This window comes from Carassius carassius, chromosome 38, assembly GCF_963082965.1.
Source record: "Carassius carassius chromosome 38, fCarCar2.1, whole genome shotgun sequence".
Classification (NCBI taxonomy): domain Eukaryota; kingdom Metazoa; phylum Chordata; class Actinopteri; order Cypriniformes; family Cyprinidae; genus Carassius; species Carassius carassius.
The window spans coordinates 26697090-26713698 of NC_081792.1; the positions used below are offsets into that span (position 1 = coordinate 26697090).

The 16609-nt window shown below is 37.2% G+C and overlaps 1 protein-coding gene across 2 annotated transcripts; it reads right to left on the minus strand.

Annotated features, from left to right (window-relative positions):
• Positions 1 to 711: 711 nt before the first annotated feature.
• On the minus strand, positions 712 to 16220 carry LOC132119097 (dnaJ homolog subfamily C member 11-like). Of its 2 annotated transcripts, XM_059528843.1 has the most exons (16): positions 15970 to 16220; positions 14252 to 14381; positions 12058 to 12131; positions 11844 to 11945; positions 10349 to 10477; positions 9774 to 9896; positions 9622 to 9695; positions 9352 to 9541; positions 9189 to 9274; positions 6922 to 7038; positions 6680 to 6832; positions 6498 to 6567; positions 6326 to 6383; positions 4014 to 4156; positions 3795 to 3924; positions 712 to 1249 (listed from the first exon to the last, which is right to left on the minus strand). In XM_059528843.1, exons 8-16 carry the CDS (start codon positions 9406 to 9408, stop codon positions 1224 to 1226), a joined length of 840 nt encoding a protein of 279 aa, XP_059384826.1. In that variant the 5' UTR covers positions 9409 to 9541; positions 9622 to 9695; positions 9774 to 9896; positions 10349 to 10477; positions 11844 to 11945; positions 12058 to 12131; positions 14252 to 14381; positions 15970 to 16220; the 3' UTR covers positions 712 to 1223. The 2 variants fall into 2 exon arrangements, with proteins under 2 accessions (XP_059384826.1, XP_059384827.1); XM_059528844.1 differs by lacking the exon at positions 9622 to 9695 and having other exon boundaries at positions 9352 to 9556.
• Positions 16221 to 16609: the final 389 nt, after the last annotated feature.

Genomic DNA, 16609 nt, shown 5'->3' on the forward strand with positions numbered 1-16609 from the left:
AACATGATGAATGTAATCCAGATAACACTTCTTGTGGAGGAAAATGAAATCATGATTCTCTGGTCTATTAAATGCAGCTTCTACAGGATTTGATTTTGGAGGCAGTGTGAGCATAAATTTCCCTTTTCTTAAGCCTAGTGTACAAACATACAAAAACATCTGTCAGTATCAGCACATCTTATGAAACCACCGTTTGTACAGCCCTTCATCATACTTTTGAACCATACTTTTCAAGTACAGTTTTGTTAAAGGAGTTTTATTGCCATACTTTCCAGTCGCAGTATTAAAGGGGTCCTATTATGCGTTTAACTTTTTGAACTTTAGTTAGTCTGTAATGTTGCTGTTTGAGCATAAAAAAGATCTGCAAAGTTAAAAAGCTCAAAGTCCACCTCAAAAGGAGATATTGTATTTAACAGAAATCACTTTTTAAAAACTACAACAAACAACTCGTTTGGACTACAACCCATATTTTCCCGGAATTTGTGATATCACAAATACAGACGAATGGGATGAGACCTGGTTGAGCTGCGCTAGAGAAGGCAACGATTGTTATCACAATGTCAGAGACACGCTAGCTTTCCCAAGACAGACGAACTTAGAGTGGATACAATCATCCGGGTTTAAATCGCGCTCAAATTGATTTGATTTTGATGCAATATTTACACTGAAGCTCGCTACGGTGCCAATCACAACACACACTGGCCCAACTGACAAATCACAGCACATCTTGTATTTAAGAAGGCGAGTATTCATTTGATACAGGAACTATTCGAGCCGTTCATGCCAGACTGGGAAGGTATTGTAATAATGTAAAATAGGTGAAAAATAATTTTTCTAGTTCTAGTACACCCCCAAATCAAAATCAGGATTTAGCAAAAGAGCATAATAGGACCCTTTTAACATTAAGATTAATGGATGGAGTGATATGACATTTGACCTCCTCTCACCTCCTGACAACAGACCGCTATCCAAGCTGTGGATGGGTTCTGGTGGTTCATCTGTAGTCTTAGTTAAGACTCCAGACATTAAGGAGATGTTAGGATGTGATCGACCCATTGACGATATATGTCAGGGATTTGAGATAAACAGACAACACAAAGGTGATACACGGGATGACTACATGAAATGTAGAGGAGCAGCCCTTCAGATCACTTAATGTCTGAGTGTCCCTTTATGTTCCTTTGATGTCCATCGAGCTCTTTCTTCCAGCGTGTGGTAGACTCCTATGTCTCCGAATCAATTCTATGAGCTGAATGAAAATGTAAAAACAACAAAAAAACAACAACAGACTTTCCTTACATCATCTTTAAATCAACTGTATTTTTAACCCATAAGAAGAAAAAAAAATTATATATATATATACATATATGTGTGTGTGTGTGTGTGTGTGTGTATATATATATATATGCAAAATAAATGTTGCATATATAAAATGTTGTAAATAAATATATAGATTTGAAAATACATTTAGTTTTAACCTTTATGTACCAAAGTAAATTTTAAATTGTATTTCAGAGGAAAAAGTATTTTTCTTTTTTTCCTTTTTTCTAAATTTCTAAATATACGTAGCGGGTAGGGTGGTTGAGATGGGAAGTGTACCTTTTAAGGCCTGCTCATTGGCACTAATTATTTCGATCAGGTGGGAAGTGACGTGTCCCTTTAAATGTGTTGTGAGACATGAACAGAAAAGCATTAATGTGGTGTGAGCTGAAGAGTAAGAGAGTGGTGTATCGGCTGTGTAAACGGGAGAATGTGAGTTATTTTGGAAGGTTATGTCAATTTTTAATATTGAACTTATTGAACATTTGTCTGCTCCGATTGCCAATAAGTGTATTGTCTAGTGTTTAATAAAATTGAGTACATCAGTCCCATTTTCATCCCATCATTGGATATAACCGGTGTTCTGTCGATTTGTCCTACCCTGTCAGATTTTCCTACCTCACACTAAAACAGTGGGTAGTGCAATTCGACAATGAAAAATGCTAATGTAAAGTTATTGTTTATTAACGTCTACACCAGTGATCCTCACTATTTTTTTCACAAGAGCCACATTGGCAGAGCAAAATCAAAAGGCGAGCCACTTTTACGACAACATACTAGGCCTAAGTCACCTTTGCAAATGTGCATTTCTACATATAAATTGGACATCCCACAAAAAAGAAATAACACGGCCAATACATTTTCGTTTAAGACCAGATTTACTTTAATAGTGGGATGAGCGAAAGCTGGCATGCATGTCAAACAAAATGCCCCCAAAAGAAAAAAAAAATCTCTGTTTTCAGTGCTGATGCATTCATGTATAGGGCACCTAAAAGCTGTCACAACGAACCGGCAAAATTAATGATTATGAATATGTAAAATATAGCAGAAGACATTTTTTTTTATGTCTGTCGGCTAGAAAGATGCTGACTCGTGATCTTCGCAGTAGTGAACGCGCCTGAGAGAAATGCACATTTCATACGGGAGGGAGAGCAGTCTGTTTTCTTTCGTTTTGAATTGTTTTGTTTAAAAGTAGACATTTCAAGCTTTATATATAGCCTATTTGTCGGGTCTGTGAGGCAAGTAGGCTATACGCTGAGTTTCGGTTCATTCATGAGACAAACTCCAGGTTCACACCGGCTCCTTCGTATCGTGGTTATCTTCTATTTACTTCTTATTAAATCCAGACAATTGGTTGATGAAACCTTGATTAAAATTAAGATACAATTAATACAAAACGAAATCAAATTTAAAGACAGGCTTTGTGCTTTCTGTTTAAGGTCTCAGTGAAAGTTTTAAAGCAGTCTTAGTGCCGCTGTCACAGCGCTCACGTCTGTAACTGAGAACTGTCCCGTCCATAAGATTTTTTTTTTTATTTTTTTAACATTTCTAAATAAATGCGACGTATAGTCCAGTGCGAGGCTAGGCCTATATGTTTTTTCTTCTTCATGGCGCATTTTTTGACTGATGCGCCTTAGGCTACTCCGGAGCGACTTATATTGATAGGCTACACCTGTATGAATTCTCATTTTACTTTTTGAACTCCATTGTTGAGCCGAGTTTTGCTTGAAAATAGTCTACTGTTGATGACTGTGCAAGACTAATGGATTCAGGGTCAGGCTTGAATGAGCATGCTTCAGACTCGTGGTGTGAGCAGAGCGAAATTGGAGCGGGAAATGCGACGCTCCGTCCACCGTCCTTTTGAAATTGCCGCTCTGCGCTCTGTCCAAGATCCGCCCGCTCGCGCTCCCCGCTCGCTCCCGCCTCACATGCTCTGAAGGCAAGTGGCAGTGTGATACTGTAAGCTACTATGCGAGCCGCCAGTTATAGCTTGACGAGCCGCGCAATGAGTAACTGTGGTCTACACCTACCACAAGCCTAAACCTACCCTTACACTACTGCAAATACAGTGGTTATGTGTTATATTCGCGGTTGTAGCTAGAAGGGATACAGCTACAGGAAACCAACAATAAATATTATTTTCTACCAATTATTTTGCGTTTTTATTAAAGTCTACACCTACCCCAACCCTAAACCTACCCTTACAGTAATGCAGTTACATTAAATATCATTGTTTAGCATGAAAAAAAGGACGCGATATTGATGTGCGCATGCGCAGTAAACCCGGGTAGGAAAATCTGACAGGTAGGATAAAATGTCAGGACACCGGTCTAAATAGTTTAAAGGGGAGTGCTGTTTGGGTTTTCTAGTTTAGATATACAAATTGTGTGCGAACGTAGCGCCCCCTAGGGGTCACGTATATTTAAAATATCTTTTGCCAAGCAACATTCCCAGCTTGTTTCGGCAGTACTCACATTGTTTGGGTATTTTAAGAGGCTCTGTGTCTCCGGACAAGACTTGGTGTATGGCTCCTCTGAATTGGTACAGCATTTTTAGGCTCTTTTCCTCGCCGACACACGGGTCATAAAACCCTGGCAAGCCAGCCTGATTAACATGAGAAAAAACTAAAGTGCCTGGCAGGAGATTAAGCAGCTCATTGATGTAAAGCACTGGTAGATGTTTGCGTGTCTAACCTTTGATGCTTTGGTAAGATTGAGTTTGGAGTCTTTCACTAAGCACTGGAGCGGGACGGTCACATCAATGACCTTTGCGCTCTCGCGTTTCTGACTATTGTCGGACACAAATTTGCCATACCAAGCATTTAAAATGAGGAGACCTAGAATAAAAACACATAAATCACATGACATTAAACAGTGTTCACTTAAAGAAATTTTCCAATTTGTACCATATATATGGCAAAGTGTAGCTGGCTGCTGACTACCCCCATTGTTTCCACTCAATTTGCAAAAACTAAACAAAAATTGTTCACAGTACTGTACCCACAGCAAAAAAGTGGTCCAGAGGATTTTAAATCAAATACCATATTACAAGTAAGAATACCATGAATCTAGGGATTTAACGATTCACTCAACTCATTTGATTCACGATTCAATTAACTTTTTTCTTTTTTTTTTTTTTTACGATATTTAAGTCAAATTATGAATTAAATTTTATTATACATGATCCTTTTATTATTGCTTGCATAAAATGCTGTACACTTCTTTGTGAAATTGAAATAGAACTAATAATATATACTAATACAGCACTTGCATATTACTGCGCTTTTGTTGATTTTGATTGCTTCTATTGTTGAATAAAAGTGTCTGCTAAATGTAAATAACAAAAATAAATTGAAATTTTAAAACAACCCCAAATCAAATAAGTAACGGAAATAAAATTTCTCTCTTCATATTCACAAACTAATGCTGGGTACACACCAAAAGATTTTTTACATCTTATAAGATTTTCTAAATGTGATTAGACCACAAACATGAGGATAAAAAAATCCTAGATTTAACTACTTTTTAGTTTTGCTCCTATAGTGTGTGGTGTGCCATTATGTGATAAAGACAGCAGGCCACACACAAACACATTTTCAGCCAGAGTCTCGACTGGACCCAGGAAATCTCGCAAAATCTTGTGAGACTTCAGAATAAGCAATGCGAACGATATGCAGGAAGAAATTGCAATGATCTTGTTTTGAATCATTTTCACAGAAAATTAACGGGATTGGGTGAAGTCGTGGAGAGGGCGGGGACACGGTCTGTACAAGTTACAGAGTGAGCTAGAGGTGAGCAATGGTCACAAAATTACACATTATTTTTTTATTTTTTATGTTCTCAGTTCTCTCTTGGAAAATTCTCTTTGAAATTGCCTTATTAAATAATCTTTAAATAATTGTGATTGTGAAATGTGATCATCTCGCTTTCTGATTGATTATTTTTTCGTTTCACGTGATAATCTCCAGAGTGTGCACGCATTTGTCCTCAGGGTTCCCCCCCACACATCAGGATTTCTGATTGTAAATATTAAACGTGGAATATTAACGATTTGTGATTTGGGGTGGCTCCGACGTTCATCCGATCAGGTTCAGACACTCATAACACACCTCACACCAAGAGAAAATCTGATAAGATAATCTGTAGAACCATCAAGATAATCGGGACATAGTTAGGAAGGGGGGAAATCGGCCCAAAATCAGCCCCCATTATCTTTTGGTCTATACCCAGCATAAGGCTTTCTCTGTGCTCTTTCCATTTAAAAATTAGAGGCAGCCACTGCATTTTAATCATGATCCAAACAAAGATGCTGCATACATGCAACATGATCCGTTTTTAATTTAAATTAGATTGCATAATTTAAAAAATTAAGCAAAAATAGAATGGTTTGACTCTAGTTTTGTGAAACTTTACATAAAAATATCTGCATGAAATAGCAGACGAGCTGAACGAGAAACAGATTCGCTCTCTGCCAGCAGGTGGCGCTTTAGAGTGTTTCCTTGGTTTCTGCTGTAAACTAAACAGCGCTGCACTTATGAACTTTAATATGGATTATACAGAGGCAAGAAGAAAAATACCAATCTAAAAACAACATCTAAACTTTTCTAAAGACAGTAAGTTCCCCTCAGACATACATTCATATAAACTCCTACCCCTAAATTAATCTTGATTTGTTTAGCATCTCAACTGACTGAATCGATTTTCAACCGACTCACGGTTAATCGTTATCCCTACATGGTTCCTTTTACTTACTTGCCAATGAATTTCCAATGAGTTTGAGAAAAGTGCTCAAATTTATATTTAAAGTTGTATGGCTATACTTATTTATATACAATACATGTACTTTGAATTACTGTGTAAGAAGCCATTTTTGTTTGTTTTTAAAATAAATGGAAATGACTTTCTGTGATAATTGCCAGTATATCACAGATGCTGTCGAAAGAGCTTTATTTGTATCTGAATGTATAAAAAAAGCAAACAAAAAAGTGCATCTGCATTTCACAAACCCATTTTAGATTCCTCGGCATCGATAATTCTCTTCACTGACTCTTGCATCAGCAAAACCTGAAAACCAAAGAAACAGTAACACAAGAACACAACATCTCTACCCTGATTAATGGTTGTTTGCATTGGTAAGAGAGAGATAGTCATTGTTGTCTATGTATTTATTTTACTCACAGCAGCTTCAGCCTCTTGCTTCCTGCGAGCAATTTCTGAAGCAGAAACCTCCTTCTGTTTCTCCAACTCCCTATAAACAACCAAACAATCAGGGCCCTTCATCAAAGAGACTGAGGTAACGTAAAGATGGGTTTCAGCAAAATGGGCGGTTTCAGAGCCTCTAATTATGGATAATAACTCACTGTTCCTTCTGGGCTCGTACGTAAGGCATAATACGTTTCTGGACAGCTAAGTAGATGGCCAGCGGGCCCACAGTGGCATAAAACACAGCGCTGGGTAAAATCTGGTCGGTTAAGTGAATAGGGAAGAGGTATGTTTGACTGGCTCTGTTCAACCTGTATTGAGAAGAAAATAACCATCATAAATAGACCACCCATGAGCAGCCGGAGTTGCTTATTGTGGTTAAGCTCAAGTCTGTGCTAACCTGATTTTGAGGGAGACTCCTTGGGGTACACCAATGCTGACGGTTGCGGCCACAACACTGTGGCGACTAATCTTACGCTCTGCACCATATTCAACCAAGGTGCCAAAGAACCCAGTCCTGTTAAATACAAAGTCAACGAGTAGTCAGGGTAAATGTAAGAACTTTTTACCGCTATAAAACTAGGGCTGAGGCTGAGCAATACAACTGATATTTACAACTTGTTTTTTTTTTTTTTTTTTTTAAGAAGCATAATATACTTTGCAATGATTTTAAAGTACTTTTCAGTTTCAAGTTTCAAAACGTGTGCCTGTTTCAACCCATTTAACAATTGGATCACACAACCATTCAAAAGTGTGTGTTGTATTTTACATGATTCTAAGGCCCAATCCCAATTCTACCCCTTAGCCCTTCCCCTTTCCGGCGTTCACGTGAAGGGGTAGGGGTGTCTCGATTCTCTTTTGGTTGGAGGGGTAGGGGTAATGGTAAGGGCCAGATAGCCCTTCAAACTAAGATTTTTCGGGACCACACTTCAAACGAAGGGGTATGAATTATCCCGGCAACATGGCGGCCTGAGCGAACAAAAAGACACACATTGTAAGCTTTTTTGGCATAAATAAAGGTTACGAAAAGTAATTTGTTTTATGTTACATTCAATTGTGAGTTCATATTAACGTTCATGTTACTCAAATAAATTTTTGCAAAAAATCGCTAATATTTGCTAACGTCATATCATTACAGACTGCATGATAATGCCACAGCATATGTCTGATCAGGGCGATAACTGCCAAAGACACTGATGCGGGCTATAATCCCCCCAATAATTAAGTGAAGTGACATTCAGCCAAGTATGGTGACCCATACTCGGAATTTGTGCTCTGCATTTAACCCATCCGAAATGCACACACACACAGAGCAGTGAACACACACACACACACACACTGTGAGCACACACCCGGAGCAGTGGGCAGCCATTTATGCTGCGGCGCCCGGGGAGCAGTTGGGGGTTCGATGCCTTGCTCAAGGGCTCCTCAGTCGTGGTATTGAAGGTGGAGAGAGAACTGTACATGCACTCCCCCCACCCACAATTCCTGCCGGCCCGTGACTCAAACCCACAACCTTTCGATTGGGAGTCCAACTCTCTAACCATTAGGCCACGACTTCCCCAAAAAATCGCTAAACCATTTTCTCAAATATTGTCTATTCGAGAGAGAAAGAGAGAGAAGTTGCGTGTATTCGCATTTATCTTTTTAGAGTGAGTTTACTTAAAAACAGCGATTGTATCCTCTCGTCGCTGGAAAATATAATGTAGCGATTCAGTATTTAAACTGTATTTAATAACGGTCATGGGGCAGCGTTGACAAGTTTATTTTCTCCTGGATGTGTGAGCTGCGCCATTTCCGATATGTGTGTGTCAGTAAGCAGCTCATTAGTACCGAACGATAATTAAAGTCTCTAATGCACACCAGCACACCAGTATATGTGTGTATTATAAGAGCTAGACGACGAATGATGATGTGTGACGGCATAGTAGTGGTGTCCCAATCCTTAGGGGATTTTTTTTCTCCCCTACCCCTTGACACTCTGTTTCAAGGGACAAGGGGAAGGGGTAGGCGGAGGGGTAGGGGAAGGGGTATAAAATAGAATTGGGATTGGGTCTAAATGTTTGTAAAAAAAAAAAGTGTGTGTGTGTATATGTATATATATATATATATATATATATATATGAATATATATATGAATATATATGAGAGATATGTAGATATTAATAATATTTTTTTATTATATTTTATTGGTCACAGAGATAAAATTATTACATGTTGCTTATAATTTACTGGAAAACAGTGTACAGATTTTTACTATTTTCTTGGTTTAAACATGAATGTACTTGCCAAAAATGATGGTCTTACCATTATAAATGTATATTTTCAACTTTAGTAATAACAATAAGAAATGTTTCTTGAGCAGCAAATCAGCATATTAGAATGATTTCTGAAGGATCATGTGACACTGAAGACTGGAGTAATGATGCTGAAAATTCAGCTTTGATCACAGGAATAAAATACATTAAAATATTTTAACAGAAAACATTTTTTATTTTTAACAAAACATTTTAAAATTGTAATAACTTCACAAGACTACTTTTTTTACTCTAGTTTTGATCAAATTAAAGCAGCCTTGAGCATAAAAGATTTATAATCTAACACACTTTGAACTGTAATCTATATAGATTGCCCATCTCTATTGTATGCTGTAGGTAAAATACATACTTAATGGAACCTTTGACCTTAGTCTGGTCTTCATCCTGGAATTTGTACTGATAGCTCATCATCAGGTAGGAGTGAGGAACGCCCAGCTGAGGATCAGGAATAAGAACGGATGGATTGTATTCTTAATGCATCAACTTTGTTTTGTTGTCTGCACAGGCTTCACCTGCAAGGCCAGGGTGAAGTGGCTTGTTTTGGTGTCCCTGACTATGCTGGTGGTCATGGCAGACGGGCTTTCTCAGCGCCACTGCAGGTAGCCCATAGTGTTCTGGTCCAGGTGGCGGGCCATCATTTTAGTGGCACTGGGCCGTACCCCACGCGAGGAGAACTGCAAACCCCATTGGGCAGTCACAAAGCTATGTGATACAAAACTGAAATTAAATTTACAGAAATGAGAAACCAAAATCAGCCTCATCATACACAGACAGACACCTACCAGCGTGCAGTAACGTTACGGAACACTTTCATCCCAAATAAAGGTCCTCTAATGTCCCCTGCACCAAACTCCAGCTTAAGACACACAAACAAACTAGGACTTTAGAACCAGACCAAAAAACAAAAATGGAAGTATGTTGGAAAGAGTCTCACCTCTCCCCAGCCTCTTGCTGAAGTCACACGCCGCACACAAAGGTTAATATTTCCTCCCCCGTTGCCATTATGTGTAGACAGAGATCCAGAGAGGACAGCGGTATCTGAAGTGGTTAAGGGTGCCTGACAAACACAAACCTGCATGATTACAGAGCACAAGGGAGTATGGAGGCAGACAACATCACAGTTCTGACTTAGTGTAAATTGCGTGATATAAACTGTAAATTGACTTTTTTTTCACGATTGTGAGTTTATATCTTGCAATTCTGAGAAAAGTCAGAATGAAGTCACAATTGCAATTTTATATCTCGCAATTACAATTTTTTCCCCCCACAATAACAACTTATATAGTCCGATTCTGAAGAAAAAAGATTATATTAAGTTTATTTTCCACAATTCTGACTTCATAACTCACAACTCCGAGTGTATATATATCACAATTCTGAGAAAGAAATTGCAGGATGTAAACTTGAAACTGCGAGAACAAGTCGGAATTGTGAGATAAAAGTGTTTATATTTTATTCAACGATGGAAACAGGCTTCCATAAGGAAGATTTGTAATTGTACATTCTGACCTCGATGGATTGGGAAATGTGCATCCTGTTGATCTCAATATGGGGAAAACCTCCTCCTGGTACATCCTCAAAGTCCTCCTCATATCGGTCGAAGAGGTCTGTCGCATCTATGCCAACACTTATTGTCCCCTGAATAAAAACAGGAAAAAAGCGAGTGAAACACCATTTAGAACAACTCTGTGACATAAAAAATGTGATGTTACAGGGTTTCTGCTGTGTTTTTCTATAAAATTTGGCACATTTTCTAGACCTCCACTTTTAAAATTAAGACTGTACTTCTATATAGGACAAACGCTGCAGTGATATATTTTTGAAGGCCAACCTGGAACCCCAAAAGAATTTTCCCATTGGCTTTTAGATTATTGCAGACAATAAGCTTAATGACTACCAAGTCTAAATGTAATCGCTACAGTAATACATCATAGTCACGACTTCAACATCACCACTATTCAGCAACTTTATTTAAAAAAAGTAAAATAATCCTTAAAGTTTGAGTTAGAAGAGTTAAATAGCAAAAATGTAAAACAATGAGGCTGTAAAAGTGGACTAGTAAGTAAATGAGTTTTCCTGTTCAGGTTCAGCGTGATGTTTAATGTCCCAGACAGTCTCTGAAGTCCCATTCAGCCTCTTGTAAGCAACCTCCTTTATCAAGACAAAAAATAACACGCACACAAAAAAAAAGAAAAACACAAGGTAATTGGGTATTTGATGTCGCAGGATAAAACAAAAATATCCTGAGCTTACGTTAACAGAAGTTATTTTCGGAATTTATTCAAAAAATAAATAATAAAATATAAAAATATAAAAACACTGACCTTGTAACAATAGAACAGGACGAGCTAAAACTCATTTATAGATTTTGGTCTACAAAAATATATCACTCCTGCAGTACTTTTTTCATCACCAGTTAATCATAAGAAATCACTTCTCAAAAATATGCAGTATGCATTGATATGAAACTGTTCTGAAGCTGTAAGCATGTAGTATCTGTACCAGTGTCATGTTTTATCTTTAAACATACAGTGCTGCTAATAATCAAATTAGACTGAATCATGATTCCCGTTTTTCCACAAAATTAAAAAAAAATATTAAAATGATAATCAATTTTAACACTTTTGTAATACCATTTAAGATTTTTATGGATTTAATTTTATGAATATAAATTGAATCAAAATTAATTTCAGACTTTTTATAGACCCTGTGTTACAAACTTTCTTGATAAATTACAACGTGCAAACCAGATATGCAGGCATCCAAAAAGAGAAGACCGAAAACCAATCAAGAAAGCTGTACTCAAATGTCAGTTTCTCAACAATCAACCTCAGCAATAAAGCAAAGATTCGACTGCTATTATCTGGCCTCTAAACAAACTCGCATAATGAATCTTCAAAATAACATCAGTTGGAACACAACAAAACTGGGAGATTCAGTGAAATAAAACTGCATTTTAGTCTTGTCATTATCTCCCACTGTCATTCTGGTCTGAAATGTCCACCATAGGGTTTGTTCTCTGCTGGAGTCTCCTCTCATCTCTCTCCCTCTGTAAACGTTCATATTCCTCCCTGATCTCTGCAGGGGTCCTTTTCTTCTCCACCACCTAAAGATATCAGGGATCAAGCAAGCAGACGTGACATTAGTATCACATGCACCACAGCAACACAATGTAAAACAAATGTTTGTTAAAATAAATGTGGAGACTCAAAACTAACCTCCTAACCTTCAACCTCTAGGCCTTTTTTCCCAAATATGTCATATATGGCTCGGGATTGTGGGTCACTGAGAACTGAGCAGAGGTCAGATAATGAAAGTCAAATAAAAAAAATATATTATTGGACTACAAATATCAATTATATTTCAAATGACACATTATATACTATGCACTAGGAACTTTATTCTCTATTGTGTAACATTCCGACCATTTTGCCGACTGTTAAAGGCATGAAGTGTCCAACATCGCACACTTAATTAAGTTCATCATTCAGGTATAGAGCACTGTATGTAGTGGGGATGTCAAAACTTAAAGACTCCATGGGTTCCCTCAAGATTTATAATTTTTTTTTTCATAAGTAAAATAATGTCTATGGTAAACATAACTTGCTGACTGCACACACTCACACCCCAAAACATTCTTATGTGGATAGTTATTACAAACAATCAAATATTCAGACAGTAGTATGTGACGCACAGACAGTTATGCCGAAAGTAGTATATCCCAAAGCTTGCCTACTATTCTGCTACATACTCAAAAGTTTGTTCTTGTTCTTCACAAAAACAGTACAAAAACAGTTTTAGGGCATAGCACAAGTATGCAAATTGGGACACAGTAAAAATCTTGAGGAAACCAGTGCACTGCAAAAAATGGCTTATCTTACTTAGTATTTTTGTCTGGTTTCTAGTCAAAATATCTTACAATTCTTAAATAAAGATACTTTTACTAGATGAGCCAAATGACCTAAGATATTTAGTCTTGTTTTCAAGGGTGATAAAAACTTTAAAACAAGTAAAATTATCTGCCAGTGCACTTAATTTAGTTTTTTTTTTTCCCCTTGAAAACAAGACTAAATATCTTCGGTCATTTGGCTTATCTAGTAAAAGTATCTTTATTTAAGAATTTTTGCCATTTTTTGCAGTGTGGCAAATTAGTTTTCAGGGTTTTGATGTCTTGGCTGCTTTATTTATTTATAAGTGCACGTCTTCTTCTGATAGAATTGTTATTGTGAACACACTACTTGCACTATTTATACTATAAAACACCATAGAATAGTGCATAAGTATGTGAATTAGGATGCATACTGTTCTAAAAACTAAAATGTTTAAGTTTTACACATATGGCTATAAAGCCCTATTCGGACGGGACTAGTTTTCTAAACTAAGTTTGAGTTTCAATTCTTACCACCTGACGTCTGCGATTTTCATGTACCAATTCGGAGGGGACTAACATCTCCGTGTTTATTAAAGAGGTGGGAGGGTCTGATTTGTGCATCTGGGCGTCACAGAGATCACCCGTATGCATATCATATGCGTGCATTGCCATTAGTATTATTACACAATACATACTAAATGGCTAGTATAGCAAAACCATGTTAATGTGTGGTTCCTTTAGTTTAACTTGTTTTCCTTTTTTTGTGTAGTAGGCTAAACCTACTGTATGCTTAATTTTCATAAAGGTACACATGTAATTAAAACATTATGTAACTGAGTGCATAAATGAACGTGAGTACAGTAATCCTACCTGATGCTGATATTACAATAGCTGGTATTAACAGTTTAGGTGATCTTGCTCTTGATTTTATTATTTTTATTATTTTTTATTATTATTTCTTTGCCGGTAAGCAAATATATCAAACATGTGCGCGGTAAGAGCATCTACGGTAATTCACGTTGGCCAAAACACACAAGGAAACGCGTTGTGAAATAAAATATCACCGGCAATCACAGACATTCGCATTCGGACAGGATTAGTTTTCTCAGAGGATCACTGAGTTTGCTGAAAAACAGTAGGTAATTTGCTCTGGAATTATCACAGAGGTTGTGTGAGAAAAACACAGACGTGGCAGATTCGGACGGGATTAAAATCACCAAGTACGTCTGTGAAACACATTTCTCTAACGACCCCCTGTAAAACTAGTCCTGTCCGAATAGGGCTTAAGTCGGTATTCAGTGTTTTTGTTGATTATCTATCACAACCCTTTTAAGTTAAATTAATCAAATTAGATTAGACTAACACTATCCAAAAATTACAAACATTCACCCTCATGTTATTCCAAATCTGCATGGCTTTCTTTATGTGTGGTAACTATGAACTTTCTTGTATGGAAGAGCTACATAAACCCTTGGCTATTTTAGATTTAATCTGTACATTTAAAGTTGTCATATTAGTCCTAGGGACAGTTATAATAATACCCTCATATGCCTGGTGTACGTAGGTGAAGAGTTGTTCAGCCTGCTTCTTTAGTTCAGGGTCTCTGTGTTTGTCAGGGTGGTACAGCATACAAAGACGCCTGTACGATGACTTCAACTCCTCTTGAGTAGCCTGTGCACCATAAAATAGATAAATAGTGTATGACAGATGTAAACACTGATGGATGGATGTCATATTATTAAGCAAGCAGAGTCAACATAATCTGAATATTTAAATTAATTGGATCAGCCACACCTTAATAACAGGCTTCCGATTGGCTGTCCTGCGTTTTTGCATTCAATCAATCAACTTTTTTATTCAAGACACAGAGGTCCATAGAGACAACACAGTACAGATATATACATAAATACAAGACAATACAAAACATTTAAGTATGATGCAGGTGAGGCATCATTAAAACATATACAGTCTTCGGGTCCAATGTTTCCAAAAGCAAGATGTGTACCTTGTGTCACTCTTAGAAACATCAACTATGGACACAATGATCATATTCTTAGACCCCGTCAGTCTACACATGAATCTATACATAAAATTTCTTAAAACAGCATTAAAAGTGGGCACATTGTTAGACACAAACATTTCACTGGCACTACTCCACCTAGGAATTTTAAGCACAATTCTCAGTGCATCATTATAAGCCACTTGAAGTTTTTTCATTTTCGACTCACTAAAATTACACCACAGGTGGGCAGTATACAGTGGAGTGCAATAGGTTTTGAAGAGTGAGATTTTAACATCAGGAGTGCACATGTGGAATTTGCGTGCCAGCATGTTTGCCTGCCCATACAGTTTTCCACACTGACGCTGCACATCATCATCATCACAGAGGTCATCTCTTATCACATGTCCCAGATATTTAACTTTCTTTACAACCTCTAGTGGTTCACCTGCCAATGAGTAAGAAGGATAGACACACTTCTTATCCTCCTTGGTTCTAGCGATCAGCACCACACTCTTCATTGAGTAAAATTTTATATCAAACATTAGTCCATATTGAGAGCATATTCTAAGAAGTTGCTGCAGGCCAGCACTGGAGGGAGACAGTACCACCAAATCATCAGCATAAAGCATATGATTAATGAGACTATCCCCCACCAAGCAGCCAGTTCTACAACCCTTTAGCTCCCTAGATAAATTATCCATGTACAGATTGAATTTAAACTTAAACACCAACATTTCTGTTACATCCTCAGAGTTTGAGGCTCTTTTGAAATACTAGAAGTATTGTAGAAGGTTTATTTATTTATTAATTTATTTTAAATTTTTCGAGGTTGGTATAGGTGTCATTTAATAAATGAAACATTAAACGGTTTTATTTAACCTGTGTTTATTGGGTTAATAGTAAGTACTGCTTTTTAAAGGTTAATATTGGCTTCTGGGATAAGCTCTAGTCATGCGCATTTTTTTACAAACATACATGCAAAATAATATTAATAAACATCACCCAGAATGGCTGATCTAAATTTAATGTGACACTCCACAAAGACTGCTAGGAAGCTGTCAAAGCATGCAACGTCAGATCAACGAGTTCGTTACGAGTCCAAATGCAACCGGCACGTAATAGTATGCTATGACAGCTGAATGAATCTCTCATACAGTACAGTATCACCTAATAAGAGAAATTACATTTGTCTTCATTTTGTGAAGAGCTCGACAATGCAGATTAATTATGCTCCTCATAGAAAAATATCCACTTTACCTCTCTCCTGACATAGAGCAGAGAATAATAATCTTCGTTATCTACTTCCAATTCATTTTCCAAGGCAGCCGCCATATTCACAGTGACCCCAATACCATCCCACCGATTCCATCCTACTACGGCGATGGCCTTCTCATGAATATTAATTACGCAACGTGACGTTCGGTCAGCACGCCAATCTGATTTGTCAAAAGACTGACGTTGGAATATTAAATAATTTTCGCCAGCAAGAGCTTCAAGAACTCGGCGAGTTGACGTCAGCCCGATGAAAAGAAAATTAAAGAGCTCAGTCTTCGCCATAGTAAATCCACCAATTCGCCGACGGCTGAGGCTCAGGATTCATTATGTTGTCCTGCCACCATGTGTTTTGGAGAGAGTTATTTAAATTTTAAACGCACCCGCTATTTGATTCCTGTATAAAAATAAGTAAAACATGGATAATGGATATATTATTATTATTATTATTATTATTACTAATAATATTTTTTATTTATTTTTAAATAATCATTTGTATAAGTTATGTATTAATCCAACAGCCTTACCCTTCCTTATTTTTTTTTAGTTATTAATCATATACTTACAAAGTTATATGTGAATTTTAATCAATTTCAGGCGAGTTTCTGAGGAGATGTAAACCTTA

Excerpts from the sequence above, each read along its gene's own strand:
- LOC132119097 (XM_059528844.1), bottom strand. The coding sequence starts at position 9,408 with ATGACCACCAGCATAGTCAGGGACACCAAAACAAGCCACTTCACCCTG. Across the intron at positions 6,568-6,679 it reads GTACGAGCCCAGAAGGAACA|GGAGTTGGAGAAACAGAAGG; the intron begins GTGAGTTATTAT and ends GGTTGTTTATAG. Across the intron at positions 6,384-6,497 it reads AGCAAGAGGCTGAAGCTGCT|GTTTTGCTGATGCAAGAGTC; the intron begins GTGAGTAAAATA and ends TTTGGTTTTCAG.